Genomic DNA, 16527 nt, shown 5'->3' with positions numbered 1-16527 from the left:
TCAAGGCACTTCGGTGTGCATGGGTATGTCCAGGCATCAGAGCATATCACCTCCAGCTAGTGTCCCATATGGGGACCTTCAAGCCAGGGCTGGGGAGTTGGCTGACCTCACTCAAAGGGCAGGTCCAGGGCGTTTGGTACTGGGGCCTCCTCCCCAGATGTGGCTGTGGTGCCTCTATGTACTCAGCAGTTTGTTACGCTAGAGCATTGCTATGACAGATGGCTTTCAAACAATGCCAGGTTTAAATGTGAACCAAAAGCAGCATTCAGTTATTTTTTTTTTTTTTAATAGAACATGTCTTTGGTCAGCTTGGCTTACTAAAAACTGTTTTGTCAAAACCTGTACTTGGGCCCTTCCCCATTCAATTTGACACTTTAGCTGGAAGCCCAGTTTTTGCACGGAACGCCTGGTTCAAAGGCTGTGCTGCAAACCTCCAGCAGGATCAGGCTGTGACTCTGGCTTGCTTTCCTCCCGACCTGGAGGCACTCCCCTTCCCTTGTCCCAGCTGCAGCCCAACCACTTTCCGTCTGAAGCCGTGGGAAGGAACCTGCAGGTTCTCTGCTGCCCTCAAGTGCTTGCAGTCAGAGCTGGCCCAGCGTTTGAACGGCCTGGATTTCACAGTCAGGGCGCAGAGCCCAGGGCAGGTTCTCAGGAGGGGTTTGACTTTGTCCCTCTCCTCCTTTTCCATGCTTCTTAGGGAGAGTTTAGAAGTGATGGAAATGTCTGCATAACTTTGGGTCTGTCCTGACTTGACCTGCCTGTAACCAGGTGCTCCTGTCTCTCCCAACTCTCAGAAGACCCTGAACTGGGAACTGACACATGTAACTGTCCACCTGCAGTCTCATCCCTGCTCCTTTGGGGCTGGTTGCAATCAGGTGGGCCAAGTAACATTTGATTTCAGATGACAGATGAAGCCACTGAGCCTCCATACCCCATGAAAAGCAAGGACTGCATTGTCTTAATCTCTCTGGCCTTTGTGACTAACTGGCTATGGGTTTTATTCCCACAGGGTAGAGACATACACAACAGAAAACAATGAACTCTGGAAAAAAGTGGAGACCTTAGAAAATGCAAACAGGTAAGAGGAGCTAGACTTGACTCTGTGGGTAGGGCAGGGTGGGTAGGAAGGGAAGTCAGGAGCACTGGAGCGGGAGGACAAGAAGAGAAAAGCAGGCTCCCCCAGCTCCTGGACGGGTGCTGCTTGGCGAGGTGCTGGTTTTCAGCCCATGACAGCAACGAGGCAGCTGGGTTTGGTTAGCAAGCCTGGAATGTTTGTGTTGGGACGCCAGGACACTCTGCAGTGAGGGGAGGGAGGGAAGGCATGTTTCCCATATCTCTTCGTCCTTCTCCCTGCAATCCTTTGGGCTCATACTGCCTTCTCCATTCACCTCCAGGACTCTGTCTGTCTCCAGGCAGATGCATTAAGGGTCACACCAGCCTTTCAGACCCATTGTTTCTGCTTTTGGGCTCTTCAGAGAAATACAAAGCCCTGAGCATATTGTGGCTGTTTCAGGTTTCTCTTGAGAAAGCTGAACAGACTTGGTTAATACATGGAAAGCCCATTCTTCTAAGAAAAGCAGAGATCCCAACTCCCACCAAATCCAGGGCAATTCCTTGTGCATGTGGTGTTCCAGCCCTTTCTCAGCCTCTTTTGGGCAAAGCAAGCCCAAAGAATCTCTGTCTCATCTGCTGCTACCACTCACCTGAAAGGAGCAAGCTTGCTCCCACAGCCCCAAAGTTCTCTCACCCATGGCTCTGCGTTTCCTCACTCAAAGCTCTGGTGAGCATTTGTGCTTCTAATATGCAAAGCTGGCCAACCAATCACATGAGGAATTTGCTTCCTTGGAAGAAAATAGTGAAGATTTCCACCCTGAAGTGGGGATGGGTAGCTGGAGCTAGAGGAGAGCCCAGGTCTGCCCCCTCTTACTGGGGACAACAGGTGTGAGCAAGGGCAGGGTAAACTGCAGGGATGCATGTCTCTATAACCCCATTTATATCAGCTCAAATTGAAGGGGACAACCACAGCCAGAAAGCCAATTTCTCACCCACTCCTCAGCTGCTATGGCAGCTCATGGAGTACTCCTAGAGGCACCACTGCACACCTTTCCCCCATCCATGACACGAGTGCAGTGGCCTTGGTTTCCAGGCCTGACACTGGTGCTGGGACTGGGGTTGCCAGGCACGGTCTGGCTGAGGTGTGCAAGAGCCAGAGGTCTCCTGTCTGCCAGAGATACAGCTGCCCAGCTGCTCTCATTCTTTTTTTCCCTAAAATACACATGGTGTTCTTCCTAATTGGGTTTGGGTTTTGAGCACAGTGGGACACCGTGCTTCTCTCCACATGTACAGGGAGCAAAACAAGATTTGGACTGGGATAAAGCCAGGATTCTCCTGCAATCTCCTGGTTCCAGTACCTGGCATTTTATGAAAGCTCAAACATGCTTGTGTAAAATAGTCAGTGCTCCCGGAGGGAAAGTCAGCAATAGTCTCCACTTCAATAATATGCAGCTCTTGGGAGCTGTGTACTCTGTAGTCTCCCTCATCCCAGATTCCTTCACCAGCTCAGTGAAGGGTTCAATAGCTCTTGGTAACACCTACCACTGTTTTGTATTATGTGTGCAGATGCCCATGAACAGTTAAATGGGGCAGAGAGACCTTAGTGTGTGTTCCAGCCAGGGAAGTCAGAGAATGAATTAATTGCTGAACTCAAGATTTGGCCTTGCCTACATCCCTCTGCAGAATTTGCCAAGACTGAAGAAGCTCAAGGGGATCACATGTTTCTTATTTCTCTCTCTACCACAGTTTGGGGCACAGGTTGAGCTTCAGGGTATGTGCCTCTGAGTGAAGTGGGAACAGGCAAGCCTGTGCTAAAGGTCTGACCTGTCTACAAAGTTCAGCCTCCATGCCAGAGCTTGGTTTTCATGGTATGCTGGCTCTCCACTGCTCTGGGAATTGACTGGCTGGGCTTTCAGGCACCCAGGAGTCCTAAATGAATGGGTCATTCATAATAGTGGATAGATGCAGTGAAGGTGGTGGAGGACCACTGATAAGACCCTTTTTTGTTGCTTGTTTCCTAAGCCTGTTTGGTCAGAGAACTTAAGCAATATACAGCAAAGGGGAGATACTTGTTTTCACAAGAAGGGAAAATCAAGGTACAATATGAAGTGGGTAGTGGTATTCTTGGCTCACTTACTGGCTTCTACCTCCTTATTAAGTTTTGATATGCATTGTTTCCTATCACAGGACTCTGCTCCAGCAGTTACAGAAGCTTCAGGCTCTGGTAGCTGGGAAAGTCTCCAGACCTTATAAAATGGCTTCCACGCAGACTGGGACCTGTCTAATGGTATAAGCTTCATTTCCATCTTCCTTATTGGCCATGCTTCTCCAGACAGCTTTGTTGATTGCCTGTCTCTGCCCTCTTTCCTGCTGCCCAGCTCTGTTGTCAGTTACATCTGCTCTTTCCTTTTGTGTTATAGTCACCAGAGCTTGGCCTTGTGTCGTAAATACATCAGTTGTTTATGCAACAACATTAGAATCATTCCTGCATTTTCATTCCTGCCTTCTTCTTTGGGCAAAAAAGCACTTTGTTTGCTTTTCATTAGCTATTAGCCATTCAGCAAAAATCTTCAATGAGCTTCCATCATAATGGGCAGAGTTTTCTTTTGCTGAGCTGGTAATGCTTAATGTTTAACTCAGCAGGGCAGATGAACACTCCAAGTATTCATCCCAATGGGCATTACCTTGTGTTTATCAGCAAGAAATGGCATCTGTTCTTGCTATGCCTGCACATAGCCTTTTTAAATCCAGCTGGAATTCTCTTTGTCCTTTTGACTAACCATAATAATTCGTGGTTGTCTGTTTTGGTAATCCCTGTTTGCTTTATAGTGGAGGATCATGGTTAATAAATATTGGCTTCATTGAGGAGTTTTAGGGCATGCCAGTGTGTAGCCATAAATAGAGTCAATTTCTTATTCTTCATCTCATTTTTTTTCCTGGGGGAAAGTTTCTGATCCACAGTAAAAATATAATCTTCACCCTTGTGATGTCTTTGCAGGATTGTCGTAGTAGCTGCTCGTGACAAATTTGTCAGAGTTATCTATATCTGGTTATCACTTCTGTACTGTTAGCAGTCACAAAATGCAAACAGATGGTGAGGTACTTGTCCCACTTTCTCAGCACCCTCAGTGTCCTGAGGGATTGTTTTTTGGTCCTGGTTCAATGAGTTTCCTTGGTTCCAGAGCCCCTGCTATGTAATTTCAAGCACTTCCTCCTTTCAAAATCTGCTCTTTTGCTACTCTTTGCTGCCCCCATGTCAGACCAGATTTTAATGACTGTTTTTTTTTTCCCCTGCTCTCTATATTCATTCCCAAGTTCTTTCCACATATTTGGGTGTGACCCAGCTGAGCCCAGTGACTCATTGCTCCTTAATGTAGCAGCTCATCAGAGCACCCCTGGCTTCAGCAATTCTTCAATGCTACTACCTGGAATAAACAAGTCTAGAAGAGGTACATTCTGGACATCCCCTGTGCTACAGGCTGATAAAATATCTAATTTAGCTTCCCAACAATGTCTTATGTCTCCTTGCCGCTTCCTTTGTTGCAGGCATCCCAGCCCACTCACCCACTCTCTCAGATTTCCTAGCTTTGAAGCATTTCAAGAATTTGTAATTTGCTCTTCTATCTTTGACCAGTTCCTTTCATAAGCCTCTGAGTTCTCATTTTCCATTTTCAAATACAGCATTCCTTATCATGACAGATATGTAGAATCATTGTGTCTTGCAGCATGAGAGTGGAGCAGGCTACACTTTTTAGCCCTGTGTCATTGCTGCTGGATATTTGTACTGCCACTTCTTGAAGGCCTCCAGTGGTGAGCAGTCCTCAGCCTCCTCAGGCAAACCATTCCAGTGCTGTGTTATCTTTCCCAGATAAAACTTTCTTGCTATCTCGTCTCTATCTTCCTTGCAGCAGCTTAAGCCTATTAGAACTGCTTCTGCCCATTGTAAGCAAGATTTGTTTATTCTCCCTTTGTGCAGCAGCATTTTACATTTAAAAACTCCTGGTTTTGAGCAACTCCCTTCAGTCTGGTCTGTTAAATCACCATGATTTTTTCAGTCTTCCCTCAAAGGCTGAGTTACTGAATCACTGCTTGTTCCCAGAGCTATCTTCCAGACTTTCTCCAATGGCCCTGCATCTTCTTGGAAGTATAGGGCCCAAAGCTGGGCATAGTGTTCCACCTGAAGGTCAGTACAAATCCAGCCAGAAAGCCTGTTCGTAATGCTTGGGCTGAGATTTGCCCTTTGGAAAGTGACACTGACCTGGACCCATCTTATGTATCCATTTAACTCCCAAAGCCTCTTCTGTAGAGCAGCTGAAACACGAAGCCCCTGATGTCCTGCCACCTCAGAGCTCTCAGCATGTCTCCACATTTGTCTGTACAGGTCTTCCCACTGTTCTCTTGGACCACTTCTTCCCATGGTCAACATCATTCCAAATTTGAATACTGACCAAAAGCCAGTCTGCTTGTAGTCTCTCCCATCTGCAGATTTGATACAGTCCATCATTTAAGTCAAGCTTAAAAATGCTGAATCTTGCCAGATCTGTAACAGATCTCTCTGCTACTCCATCTGCTACTTCCTCACAGTTTGACAGTGAACCCTTTGATAAATACACTCTCAGTATGTCTTTTTTTTTTTAATTAATTTTGCCTCCACCTTTCCAAATGGTTTTGCAGTAGTTTTCTCTAGCTTAATTTTCCTCAATTTTAAGAGGTCAAATAATGAGATGGTCAAAAGCTGTGACATAGATGTTACTCAGAATCAAGCCAAAAGATATTGTTATGAAGTATAGAGTTTGAAAAATAAGTGAATCAGAGCATCAGAATTAACCTGAAACAAAACAGACTAAAAACAGTGCTGCTTTGCAAAACCCCAGCTGAAAGCCATTTTAAAGCAAGATGTTAAGTATACTGCTCTTTCTCAGCCCAAAAAGCCTGGTTTGTTTTAGAAGGAAAGAACAGACTTTACAGGGCTGCCTCCCTTTTCTCCAAATTGTGTGTTTGGCTGTGGGAATTCCAAGCAACATTCATTCAGAATTTATTTTTTCCTCTGTTTTTGTCGAATAAGGATTCTAAATTCTTCATGTGCCTGATGTGACATGCTTAGACAGCATCCATGCTGCCTTCATTTAATGTCCTTACTTTAAAACCGGCCATGACGAGTCTGGATAATTAAAACCCTTCTTTACATAACACAGTATCCCCATGTTACTATTTCATCCTTCACATCTCCAGGAATCCACTGGTGGTCAAAATTACCTTGATGTACCAGCTTCTGTGCATTACTTAGGCACAGGTATTCCAAAATAGGTGACTTCTGAAAAGCAGTCAAGCAATTGCTGGCTGTCCCTACAGGCATCCACCCAGGTCAAATTTGCTAGTTTTTACATAAGTTCTAGGAATCATTAGCAGATGCTTTGCCTCATTGGCCGCTCAGTCTGAGCACTGGGCTGGCAGCAGGTAATTACAGACCATGCATGGTGCATGAGTGTTCAATAATTTGGCTCTGTACCATTTCCCATGTGTCCCTTCTTGCTCTGTACTGGCAGTTCCCTAAGCTCTATAGAGTCCCTTATGATCAGCACTGGCATTTCGCTCTGAAGCTTTACTGTTATGGCAGAATTTCCAGATAGCTCCAGACCTACCTGAGGGGGATTTCAGGGGAGATTTCACATACCTTTCTCCTGTAATCACTGCCTAGGAGCTCTGACTGGTCTGCCTGATAGCAGAAGGCACTGACATGGTCCTGCAAATCTACATGTCAAGCATAAATTTAACCCTTTCCTAGAATCCTGCATCTTTGCTATCAGGTATTAGGCAACTGCAGTTCTGCTCTCATTTCTGTCCTTGCATGGATAGTAGCTTCACTTTGCTCTGTGTAAAGTACCTCACAGATTTCTCCCAGCGGGCTTGTTTTCTTTACAGCCCACAAGAGCTCCTGCTAAGCCAATAGTCAGGTTCCCTTTGGTCAAGGCAGAGTTCGTTCCTTCTGTTGAGTCTCCCTTTTTTTTCAATTTCTCAGCTGTGCCTTCCACTATCTCTCCTCAATAGGACAGGCAAATTCTCACAATTGAACCAGAAATACTCCAAATAAAGAAACAAGAGGAAGTTTCTGACTTCCCTTCTTGAATTTGCAACAGAGATTAGCACAGCAAGCCCCTTCCCTGTCTGGGGGACCACAGGTATCCAGCTGTCACTCTGACCAGATCTTCTTACACAGCCTCATGGTGTTGTACTGTGGGGGGAGTGTTTCTTCATGGCTAGTGGCACTGACTCTGTGCTGGTCTCCTTTCTAGGTGCTGGCACTCTGCTTCGTTCTCATCCTGGGATCCCTGATGCCCTGTCTCCCTGAATTCTCTTCAGCATCACAGACAGTGAAAGCAACACCAGCACCAGACATTTACACAACTAGTAAGAGTGAGTCTAACGTGGTTCCTTCATTTCAACTTGTCAAACCATTTCTAGCTCTTCTCTCAACACTCCCTGGTCAGGCATAGCATCCTCACCTCTGTGCCTACCTCATATGCTGGGACTGTGGCAAGGGAAGACTCCTAATCTGTTGGTGGTACAAATTCCATAACAGCTCCTTGTTGGGCCTGCTGTCATTCTGTGTTAACCTTTGTCCCAAAACATGACAAGCGTCAAAGGAAGGAACATGAGGGGAAAGTCCCAGGAGAGACTGGTTGTCTTCTGAAGAGGCTATGTGTCCAGGGGAGCATTTGCTGCATGAAGCTGGGGGGAGGAGGGTATCTTGCACAGTTACACATGGACAAGGCTGGGTGAGCATGTGCTGAAACCGCCATCATGACCCACACCCATTGCAAGAGACCTTGTCTTCATTGTTAACCAATGCTCTCCTTTTTTCCAGTTCAGTCACGGAGCCTCCTTTTCTATGATGAGGGTGCTGGCTCCTTAGAAGAGAGCTATAGCTCCTTCCTAACCATGGACCATCCTGAGGGGTGGGAGGCCAAAAAAAGGCAGTCTGAGGAGGGAAGGCCTCATCTGGCCAGGACACATGAGACGGCTAAATATTTGAGCAAAACACAGGGGGATCCTGACCAGAACCGAACAGACCCAACTCTCAGCCACCTCAAAGAGCAGTTCCGTGAGAGGTAAGCAGGTGCCACCACCTTCTGAGCCCAAAACACAGCATGGTGTCTGGGGGAAAGCAGCAGGCGTGTCTGTCCTCTGCTACAAGCTAAGGACAGCTGAGCTGCCCGAGACAGGCAGTCAGCTAAGAGCAGTGGCTGGAGGAGGCCAGTGCTGGCAGGGAGCATAAGAACAAGTTCATTTTCTAGAGCAAAAGTTTGTCCATAAAGCAGTGTCCCACTTGCATAAAGATGTGGAGGGCTGGATGACTCACGTGGTCTCAGGTTTGTGTTCCATTTAGTGCCCTGGGGAAGGAGTTCATCCTGGTCAGAGCAAACTAGCTGGGCACACGGAGAGGTGAATTTGCATAAGAGGCTACAATGAACCTTGACTGATGCCTTGTCTTTTCTTTTCCTTAGGGAGACAAGCTCCAGTGAGACAACTGAATTCTTGTAGCAGCTGCTGGACCTCAAGGCCTCATCTGTCTGATTGCAGGATTCCCTCCTCACCAAGCAACTGAGGGGACTTGGCAGGAGAGGACACTGCATTTAGACACCCCTAAACTGGCCTTGGGTTCAGCTCCTCCCCTTCCCCATTGTCCCCATTAGTGCTGATCTCTCTGAGGGGAGTCACAGGACTGCCAGAACCAGTGATAAGTGTCTGGAGAAGCCCTGAGACTCCCTTTTCTCTGGCCTTACCTCCTGCTAAAATGAGCACTACCCTATGGATATGGGCTCACCTTGGAGAGGAGGGAGATCAGGGGAAGCCCACAAACTATTCAGCTCACTCCCCAAAGCCTCCAGACCAAGGGGGCTGTCCCCACATGTGTACCCCTTGGCTATATCAGATGCACCTGAAGGAGAGAGAAAGTGCTGGATTTGCTGTCCTGCCTGAGGGTTTTAGGAGTGGGTGATGCTGGTGCTGGAGAGATGGCTCTGGAGAGTTTGAGCTCATTCCTTGCCCTCCATATGTTAGTATATTTCTGCTTCCATTGAGAGAAAACCTAGTTCTTCCTTGCTCTAGTTTTCTCTTGATGGACATGCCTACATAACTTCAACACCAACTATCTGCAAAGATCTGCACACAAACGGAGTGGGGGAGAGAGATCCCAGACAGATAAATCACCATAAACATTAGCCAGCAGCTTCTGGGTAACCAGAGCTCTGAAAGAGAGAACAACTTTCCCTCACAACCCACTTCTCCCCATCCTTAGCACCCCTGTTTTGGCAGGGGTTGTATTTTTCTTTCTGTTCCCAGCTTGGGCCCTACAGTGCAGTGCTAACCAGGTCAGTGGTCTTCTCATTTTCCATTCTACTGGCCTCCCCTTTGAGAGTGAGTAAGAAAAACACATTCCCATAACCCAACCCCCATCCCAGCTCTCCTTCCCTGATTCTGCTTCATGCTTAATGGGGTCTTCATAGGAACCACCAAGGAGAGCTCTACAACCCATTGGAGGGCTGTCAGATTAGCCATCATTCCCCTCACATCCTCTGTGTGCACAATAGTGTTGTGAAAGCCACTGAGGACGTACTGGCATTTCTGGAGACAGGCACATCTATCAGGAAAGAGGTGGTATGTTGGAATTGGCCAGGATCACCAAAGAGAGTTTTAGACCTCTTCTTTCTAAATGCTGACAGCAAAGATAGCAAACTCAAGCCATACCACCTCTCAGGCCAGACTTGCCAAGTTTGGTGTTGAAGTGACATCGTCTCAAGCCTATGCCATCCTCTTTAGCACCCAGACACCCATTTCTGACCCTTCTTCCTCTCCAGCAAAAGTCCTGCAAAAAGGCAGAAGTGTCTCCTCACTCCATTCCCTCAGCTGCCATTTGATGGAAGGACAATGTGGGACATGAGTGTTGGAGATCTGGGATGTGGCAATTTGCCCCATGTGTAACACGGAAGTCCCTGTGCACTCTGCCAGGTCTCACAGCAGGCTCCAATTCTGCTTGTTTCTCATCAAGCACCCTGGACTCACTCTGCACTGCCCCAGCCTCTCCCCTTCCCCCAGGCTGGGAGTGGAGAAGGCTCCCTGTAGAGGAAGGATGGGATGGCTCTTGCTCAAGGACTGAGAGAGGTGAGGGAAGGGCCCTCACATCCTTCTTTTCTCCCTATTGAAAATTGGTTTTGCCCCTCCAAGTCATTTAGGAAAATTTGGACACAGCTGGCTGCAATCGTGCACCCATGGCCAGTGGGGTGATGAAGAGGAAGGCTTTCAGCATTGCTCTGCTCTCCCCACGGGACCCACTGGTCACCAGATACCACTGAATTCCCCATCCTCCACCCCAGCACAAAGAACCACTGCCGGGTCCAAGCACACCCTCCTCCACCCCAACACTTCCACTGAGTATGTCCCCATGCCTCCCACTCCCACCGTTGTACAGAGATCAAGAGCAGAACTCGTTTGTACATAATGAAACTTATTTTGTATTATTGCCGATCCCTTAAGATATTGTATTTTGGAGACTCTCAGATCCTGTTTTCAGTATTGTATTTTATTAAGAATTAGTGCGGGCTTGGCATCTCTGAACTTCTTTCTTGTAGCAGCTCACTTTCCACTTATACTCCAGCAGCTGCTTCTTCCCTCTTAGTTTTCTTGTGGTTTTTGTTTTGTTTTGTTTTCAAGCCACCCTTTCTTCTCCTTCTATCACTTGCTCTGCATTTGCTTTATGAAGCAAAATAAAAATAAAATAAAAAGATGCAGCATCAGCCCTGGGTTGACAGGTGCTTTCATTGAGGCATGGCTGTCACGCCAGCCCACATGCACAACTCCTCACCTCCTGCTCCGTCTCCCATTCCCTGGCCACGTGCAAAATCGGTTCAGTACTGGGACTTCATGCTCCATGTCAGGGGCTAAAAACAAACTGGCATGTTTTATTTCCAGTGGCACTGTCACTGTCATTTCTTTTGCAGTTCTGAACAAGTCAGAACTCTTTCTACCTCAGTTTCTTCTCCCCCATCGAAATACCACCATCATCTTCTTGGAAGGAGGAAGATCATGGAAGAAACTATATGAGGAGCAAAGAGCTACTTCAATGAAGAGGCTGTGCAGGGGTCTGTACAACAAAGACATAGTTCATAGCATGATGGTCCTGTCCTGTCTGAAAAAAGACCTAAGCCTTTTCATTAACTGTAAAAGCAGAGCAACTGCACTCAAATGGGCAACAACATGGGTCCTGGCTGTCTGTCAGCCTGTACCTCTGACAGTCCATTTACATCTGAGAAAACTGATAGGTTTTGTCCTGATTTTGTATGAAACACAATGCAACAGGGGATCTAGAAAACAAATTTTCATTTTCTAGCACGCTTCAAGTAGGCTCATTAGAATTTGACCATTGAAGCAACTCCTTACAGTCAGCCTTCCATGTCTGGAAGGCAGCCTAAGCAAGGAGATCCTTTCAGAGATGCTATAAGGTGTCTTTATCTCCCACCTCTGGGTGGGCTGGTACAGCAGGACTGTGCCACAGCAAAATGTGAGGCTTAGGGCTTACAAAGGTCTCTTTCTGCAGATTATAATTTCTCTGTGGAGAGGAATAAAGCTGTTGTCTCACTGTTTTGATTGAACTGGCATTGAACAGCCCCTGGGAGACAGGAGCTCTCTCTTCTGAGCCAGGTCTGTACTGCCAAGGGGGAGTTTGATGTGCAATCCATGGCAGGTTAGTCTGACATGGTTTTGCAGACAGATGCAGAGCTCCCTTCCCCTGCCCACCCACCAATGCTAGGAATTGTCTGACCTTGCCCTGCAGTTTCTTCCAGGCCAGAACTAGTTGTGAGTTGAGAATATGATGTTTTCCCTGGAGCATCTCATGCAAAAGCAGCTTCCTAACCCTGCATTCCTCTACTATGGGGTGGGGCTGCTCCCTGCACTCATCAGATTTCATCCAAAGGAAGAGCTCAGCCCTGTGAAACTTCACACAGCTCTTTGGGAATTGCCAATTGGGAGATTTTGGCCAGACCAATCAGAACTCTTCCATCAGGAGAAAATTTCCCTTCATCTTGACAAATCCTCCTAATTCTGCAGTCTACCAGATATCTCTGAGCTGCTTAAAGCAGGCACATTTGGATCTTTTGATCCCTGCTATGCCTCCCAAAATGCACCAGCCAATCACACCTACCAAGTTGGCTACAGCAACTAATTAGAGCAGATTGAGAGAATTAGCAAAGCAAGAGTCACCCTCTTTACAAGTCACCTTCAGCCTCACTCAGCTGTGCTTGGTCTGCTCAAAATGCCCCAGCTGAGCTCTGCCACAACAAGCTGGGCTTCTGCCCATTCAGGGTCACATTTCTCAGAAGCCTCTGCACTGTCAATTCATACAAGCCCTGAACAAAAAAATGCTAACAGAACATGGACTTTGTTTTTCAGAGACAAATTATTCCTGATTGTTCTGTTACCAGGCCAATTAAAAACAACAAAAAAAGAGAATATACTTCGGTTTTGTGGCTTTCTGCTGCCAAGAGGGTTACTGGCAGTGCATGGCAGCAACCTCGTGGGTATGTTTTATTTGTTACAGAAGGACACGTGCTGTTAGGGTTCTCAGGAGAGTATCCATGCTCTCCAAGCCTGGCATGATCCCTCTTGCTGTTCCCTTTTGGGAGTGTGCTAGCAGTTGTTTGACATATCCATCATGGGATAAACAGGTTTTGGTCCCGCTACCAGGCAAGAAGCCTGGGCTTTTGGACACCTTCTGGGGAAAATGGGGCAGCTGCACCCCCACACACACCCCCCAGGTGCTGGAGGGCTTGTTAACAGTGATAGCACCTGGATGGACACTGACCTGGCCTGCCTCAACAAATCTGTGTTGATTTTCTAATCTAGTGGCTGAAATGGGGCTTAGAGGTGACCAGGGTGAAAGTTCTTCTTGTGCCCCAGCAAGGCAACTGTACCTTCACAGAGCTTTACTCAGTAGAAATGTTGCTTCCTAGAAAGCTCGTGTCCCACCTATGCCTGCAAAAACAAGGATGGAGTCTGTATTGGTAAATACCAATATGCCTTTGCATACACATGCCCACACAGAAGGAAATCCCTACAGGGCACAGGAGAGGCACACTCCTGTGTGTCCCCCGGATTCACAGGTAAGCACCAGGTAAGCAGGTGACCAGGCTCAACTGAAGGGTGCCAGGAGGACAGGACTGACCCAATCCTACTGTCCAGCCTCATCATCCTCAGGCAGCATCTGCCTGCTCCTGCCAAGTCCTCAGGGAGCTCCAAGAGAAGGGTGACCCCATTCATGACAGAAACATGAAACATCCAGCAGAATCAGGTGGGCAGAGAGAGATGCAGAAGCCTTTGCAATCCATTACATCCCCTCACGCAGGCATATTCTGTGATGACTCCTCCAGACAAACAAAATCTGGCCCACCCTGCCTGTGTGACAGCTATACGATCTGGCATGTGGGTATAAAGGTAGAAATCCTCTGTTGGCAGCTCCTCCCTACAGAGGGGATTTCTGTGGAGCAGGATCAGATTCCCCTTGGGAATGAAGGAGGCATCCACTGTCCAGCCAGGGCAGAAAGAGAAGCATCTCACTGTGGGTGGTGAGAAGAACAGATGCCACTAGGCACCCGCTGCTTCTCCCTTTTCACAGCCTGCTCCCAGCCTCTGTGGGCAGCAGGAGGACATGGAGCAAGGCCATGCACCCATGCAGGGAGTACTGGCAAGCTCCCAGGCAGGTCTCTGTCCCCGCAAGTGAGGGTGAAGCTGCTTCCCCGGGCCAGCTGTGCTTGTGCACAGTGCTGCTGGGGGAGGGCTCACCCAGCAGCACTCCAGCTTTCAAGGAGAACAAAACCCCTGTGGGGGCTGGAGGGGCTGAGTCACACAGCGAGGAGGGTGTGGGGCTCCCTGCCAGTCACGATTCCGTGGAGGAGTGGGCTTGGGGGCTGTTGTGCCCCTGAGAGAAACAAATCCCCCAGGAGGTGCAGCCAGAGATGTCATTGTGACTTTTAGGGCGAGACAAAGGTTTGGTAACTTGAACTGGAGCTGCCAGTGGGTTGTGGTTACCAGGAAAAGCCACAGCAGTTCCTCAGTCCCTGCTGTTTCCTAGGTTGGGGTCCAAAGTGGCATGGGAACTGTGCTGGTCCACAGCACCCTGCGGTAGAGGTGCCACAGGGCCATGTGGAGGTGATGGAGAGTGCTGGCAAGAGGGATGAGATGCTCCTGGTGACTCCCAAGGTGATACAACAGCCAGAGCAGGTTAAGGACAGGTTCCTGCTCCCATCATGCCAGACTTTCAAGGGAAAACACTGCGATTACAGGTGGCTGCAATGTGCTCTTTGTGCAATATATGATTATAGGACCTTGCCATGACACAGGGAATGGCTCTTATAGACACGAAGTTTGAATTTTCCAGGGCCTAGCAGGTAAAGGCACAGCATGTGAAATCTGGGACAAAAGAAATCAGGCACATATGGGAGCTTTGTAGGGATCTCTTGCCCCAGCTGACATCTGCAGCCCTAGGGTGGGCTGGGATTGGGGGCACAAAGTCCAGTCGTAGCTCAGGCAAATAAATGATGCAACTTTTCTGATGGATGTGGGCAGAGAACAGAAGGTCGTTTCTACCTCTGGATGCTACATCTGGAGAAAAATTGACTTGAATAAGGAAAAACCGGGAATAATGTGGCCTCCTTGGTGGCAAGGAACTGAGTGAGCCAGCTGGAAGGACAGAGGCCATGCTACAGCAATACCTCTGCTCAGATGGGTATCACTGTCCACAACGGGGGACCCTGTCCCTGGACAGATGTCATCCATGTTGGATGATTGGACACAAAAGCAGGAACTTTGCTTTGCTCTTTGCTGGGGCTGCTGCTGTCATGCAGTTTTCTAGGCTACCTGACTTCACCTGACAGCAGGTCTGGTTATGAAAAGCAGCTTCCTGAGCAGCCCTTGCAGGCAGGCAGGTGCTAGCTGGACTGTGGGCAGAGAGGGGCAGCTGAGTTGTCACCCTTCTCTGCCATCCCAGACTCTGAAGAGTTAAGTGCCAGTTTCAAGTGTCTCTAAGGTGACACCAGGCTGCCTACTGGATGCAGCTCCCCGCAGCCCCCTCCCCATGCACACAGCACACACTCATGCTCACTTTCTGCTTTGTCTTGTGAGAGCTGCTCCAGGCTTTGTGCACAGGCACTTTCCTTGCTGCCTACCTTTCCGTGCTGCTCCCGCTCAGCTGCTGCTGCCGGGGACAGTGACGGACGCTCCAGAGGGACCTCGCAGAAGGCAATCCAAGCTCTTTTTCTCTCACTTGCAAGCATCGCTATCCCTGGGCTGTGCTCCTCCAGCGAACGCTGTGTTCCCCGCTCCCTTCCCACTGCTCTCACGGTGCCAGCACCTCCGAGGAGCAGCACCAGCATCTCTGAATGTGTGTCAGATATTCCTCCGCTTCAGAGTGGCAGGGCAATAGAGACGGCAGGAGGCTGAGCTGCTGCATCTGAGCTACTCAAGCTGCTATCAAGAGGCCAATAAATACCACTGCAAAAAGCTGGACACTGTTTTATCTTGTGCTTGTGCTCCCTCAGGGAGTTAAGCCTTGCTGAGATTGTCCCACGGCCCTGGGGAGGCGAAGCGAAGCAGCACTGTGGGACCCTGTGGGACAAGACCAGGCTGCCCAAGAAGTTCTGGGAGCAAAGTGGGACTTCGTCCAAGAAAGACACCTCACTCCAGCATGGCTGAAGGTCCCGGGAGCTGGAGAGACTTCTCCCCTGCCAAGAGTGATGGTGAGGTGGCCAGGGGAGCCACAGCAATTCTCCGGGGAGCAGCAGATACAGAGAGCACTGGGCGAGCACAACGCTTGGGCCTCCACAGCGTGGATCCAGCTTGGGAGGAGATGAGAGGGGCAGTGGCCGTGGCGGAGGTGGAGAAGCAGTTCCTGCACTTGGCCATCAGAAAGCAGGTCTCCTACAGGTAGGAACACCTGGGTCCCCAAGTGTCAGGGCTGTGCTGGGGCACTGAAGTGGTCTGTCCCTGAGGCATCTTCCTCCCTTGGGGTCAGGGTTGGCTCTTTCCACCGGCCACCAGCACATTCCCACCAGAAACCATCTTAGCACTGACACAAGGCAACCAGTTAGTCCAGTCCCTCCCATTGCATGCAACAGCCCCCTCTGCGGCGGCAGTCTCATTACCACCTCTGAAAACCTCCTTGTCTTCCTTCTACCCAACTCCCCCTTCCCATCCTGGGGTTGTGATGCCTCCTAGCCAGTAGTCTGGGCCTTTTGGGTTTACCTTGTAGCAAGAGGAGATCTGTCCTGGCTTTTGGTGTGATTCTTCTGTTGCAACTCCTGTGCTTACCCACCCCTGCTATTACCAAGCAAAGCTGGCAGAGATGAAGAGTGGTTCTCGTAGCTCTCACGGGGGTTATGGGAGCCACTGCCTGATGATACTCAGGTGAGCTCCTATTCTCAA

At 48.8% G+C, this 16527-nt stretch overlaps 2 protein-coding genes and 1 long non-coding RNA gene across 7 annotated transcripts in view; 2 read left to right on the top strand and 1 right to left on the bottom strand.

The window, feature by feature from the left end:
* Positions 1-10847, top strand: part of CREB3L1 (cAMP responsive element binding protein 3 like 1) — a 45002-nt gene extending 34155 nt beyond the window's left edge. For 2 of the 3 annotated variants that reach the window (XM_014881954.2, XM_014881953.2), the window contains exons 8-12: positions 1010-1078; positions 3241-3340; positions 7347-7467; positions 7919-8162; positions 8559-10847. In XM_014881954.2, coding sequence (XP_014737440.1) covers positions 1010-1078; positions 3241-3340; positions 7347-7467; positions 7919-8162; positions 8559-8595 — 571 coding nt within the window. In that variant the 3' untranslated portion in view covers positions 8596-10847. The remainder of the gene's footprint in view (positions 1-1009; positions 1079-3240; positions 3341-7346; positions 7468-7918; positions 8163-8558) is intronic. The other variant, XM_014881955.2, reaches the window with a different exon arrangement.
* LOC148223308 (uncharacterized) lies at positions 10613-15412 on the bottom strand. The gene is made up of 2 exons (XR_015804423.1): positions 15273-15412; positions 10613-10803 (listed from the first exon to the last, which is right to left on the bottom strand). It is a non-coding gene; the product is annotated as an uncharacterized LOC148223308 (long non-coding RNA).
* Positions 15413-15530: 118 nt separating this feature from the next.
* DGKZ (diacylglycerol kinase zeta) overlaps positions 15531-16527 on the top strand; it is a 53532-nt gene continuing 52535 nt past the window's right edge. For all 3 annotated transcript variants that reach the window (XM_088166907.1, XM_088166909.1, XM_088166905.1), the window contains exon 1: positions 15531-16029. In XM_088166907.1, coding sequence (XP_088023033.1) covers positions 15791-16029 — 239 coding nt within the window. In that variant the 5' untranslated portion in view covers positions 15531-15790. The remainder of the gene's footprint in view (positions 16030-16527) is intronic.

This window comes from Sturnus vulgaris, chromosome 6 (genome assembly GCF_052056855.1).
Source record: "Sturnus vulgaris isolate bStuVul1 chromosome 6, bStuVul1.hap1, whole genome shotgun sequence".
In the NCBI taxonomy this organism is placed as follows: Eukaryota; Metazoa; Chordata; class Aves; order Passeriformes; family Sturnidae; genus Sturnus; species Sturnus vulgaris.
Note: the sequence above shows the minus strand (reverse complement) of the source record. Positions and strands in the feature narration are given on the sequence as shown.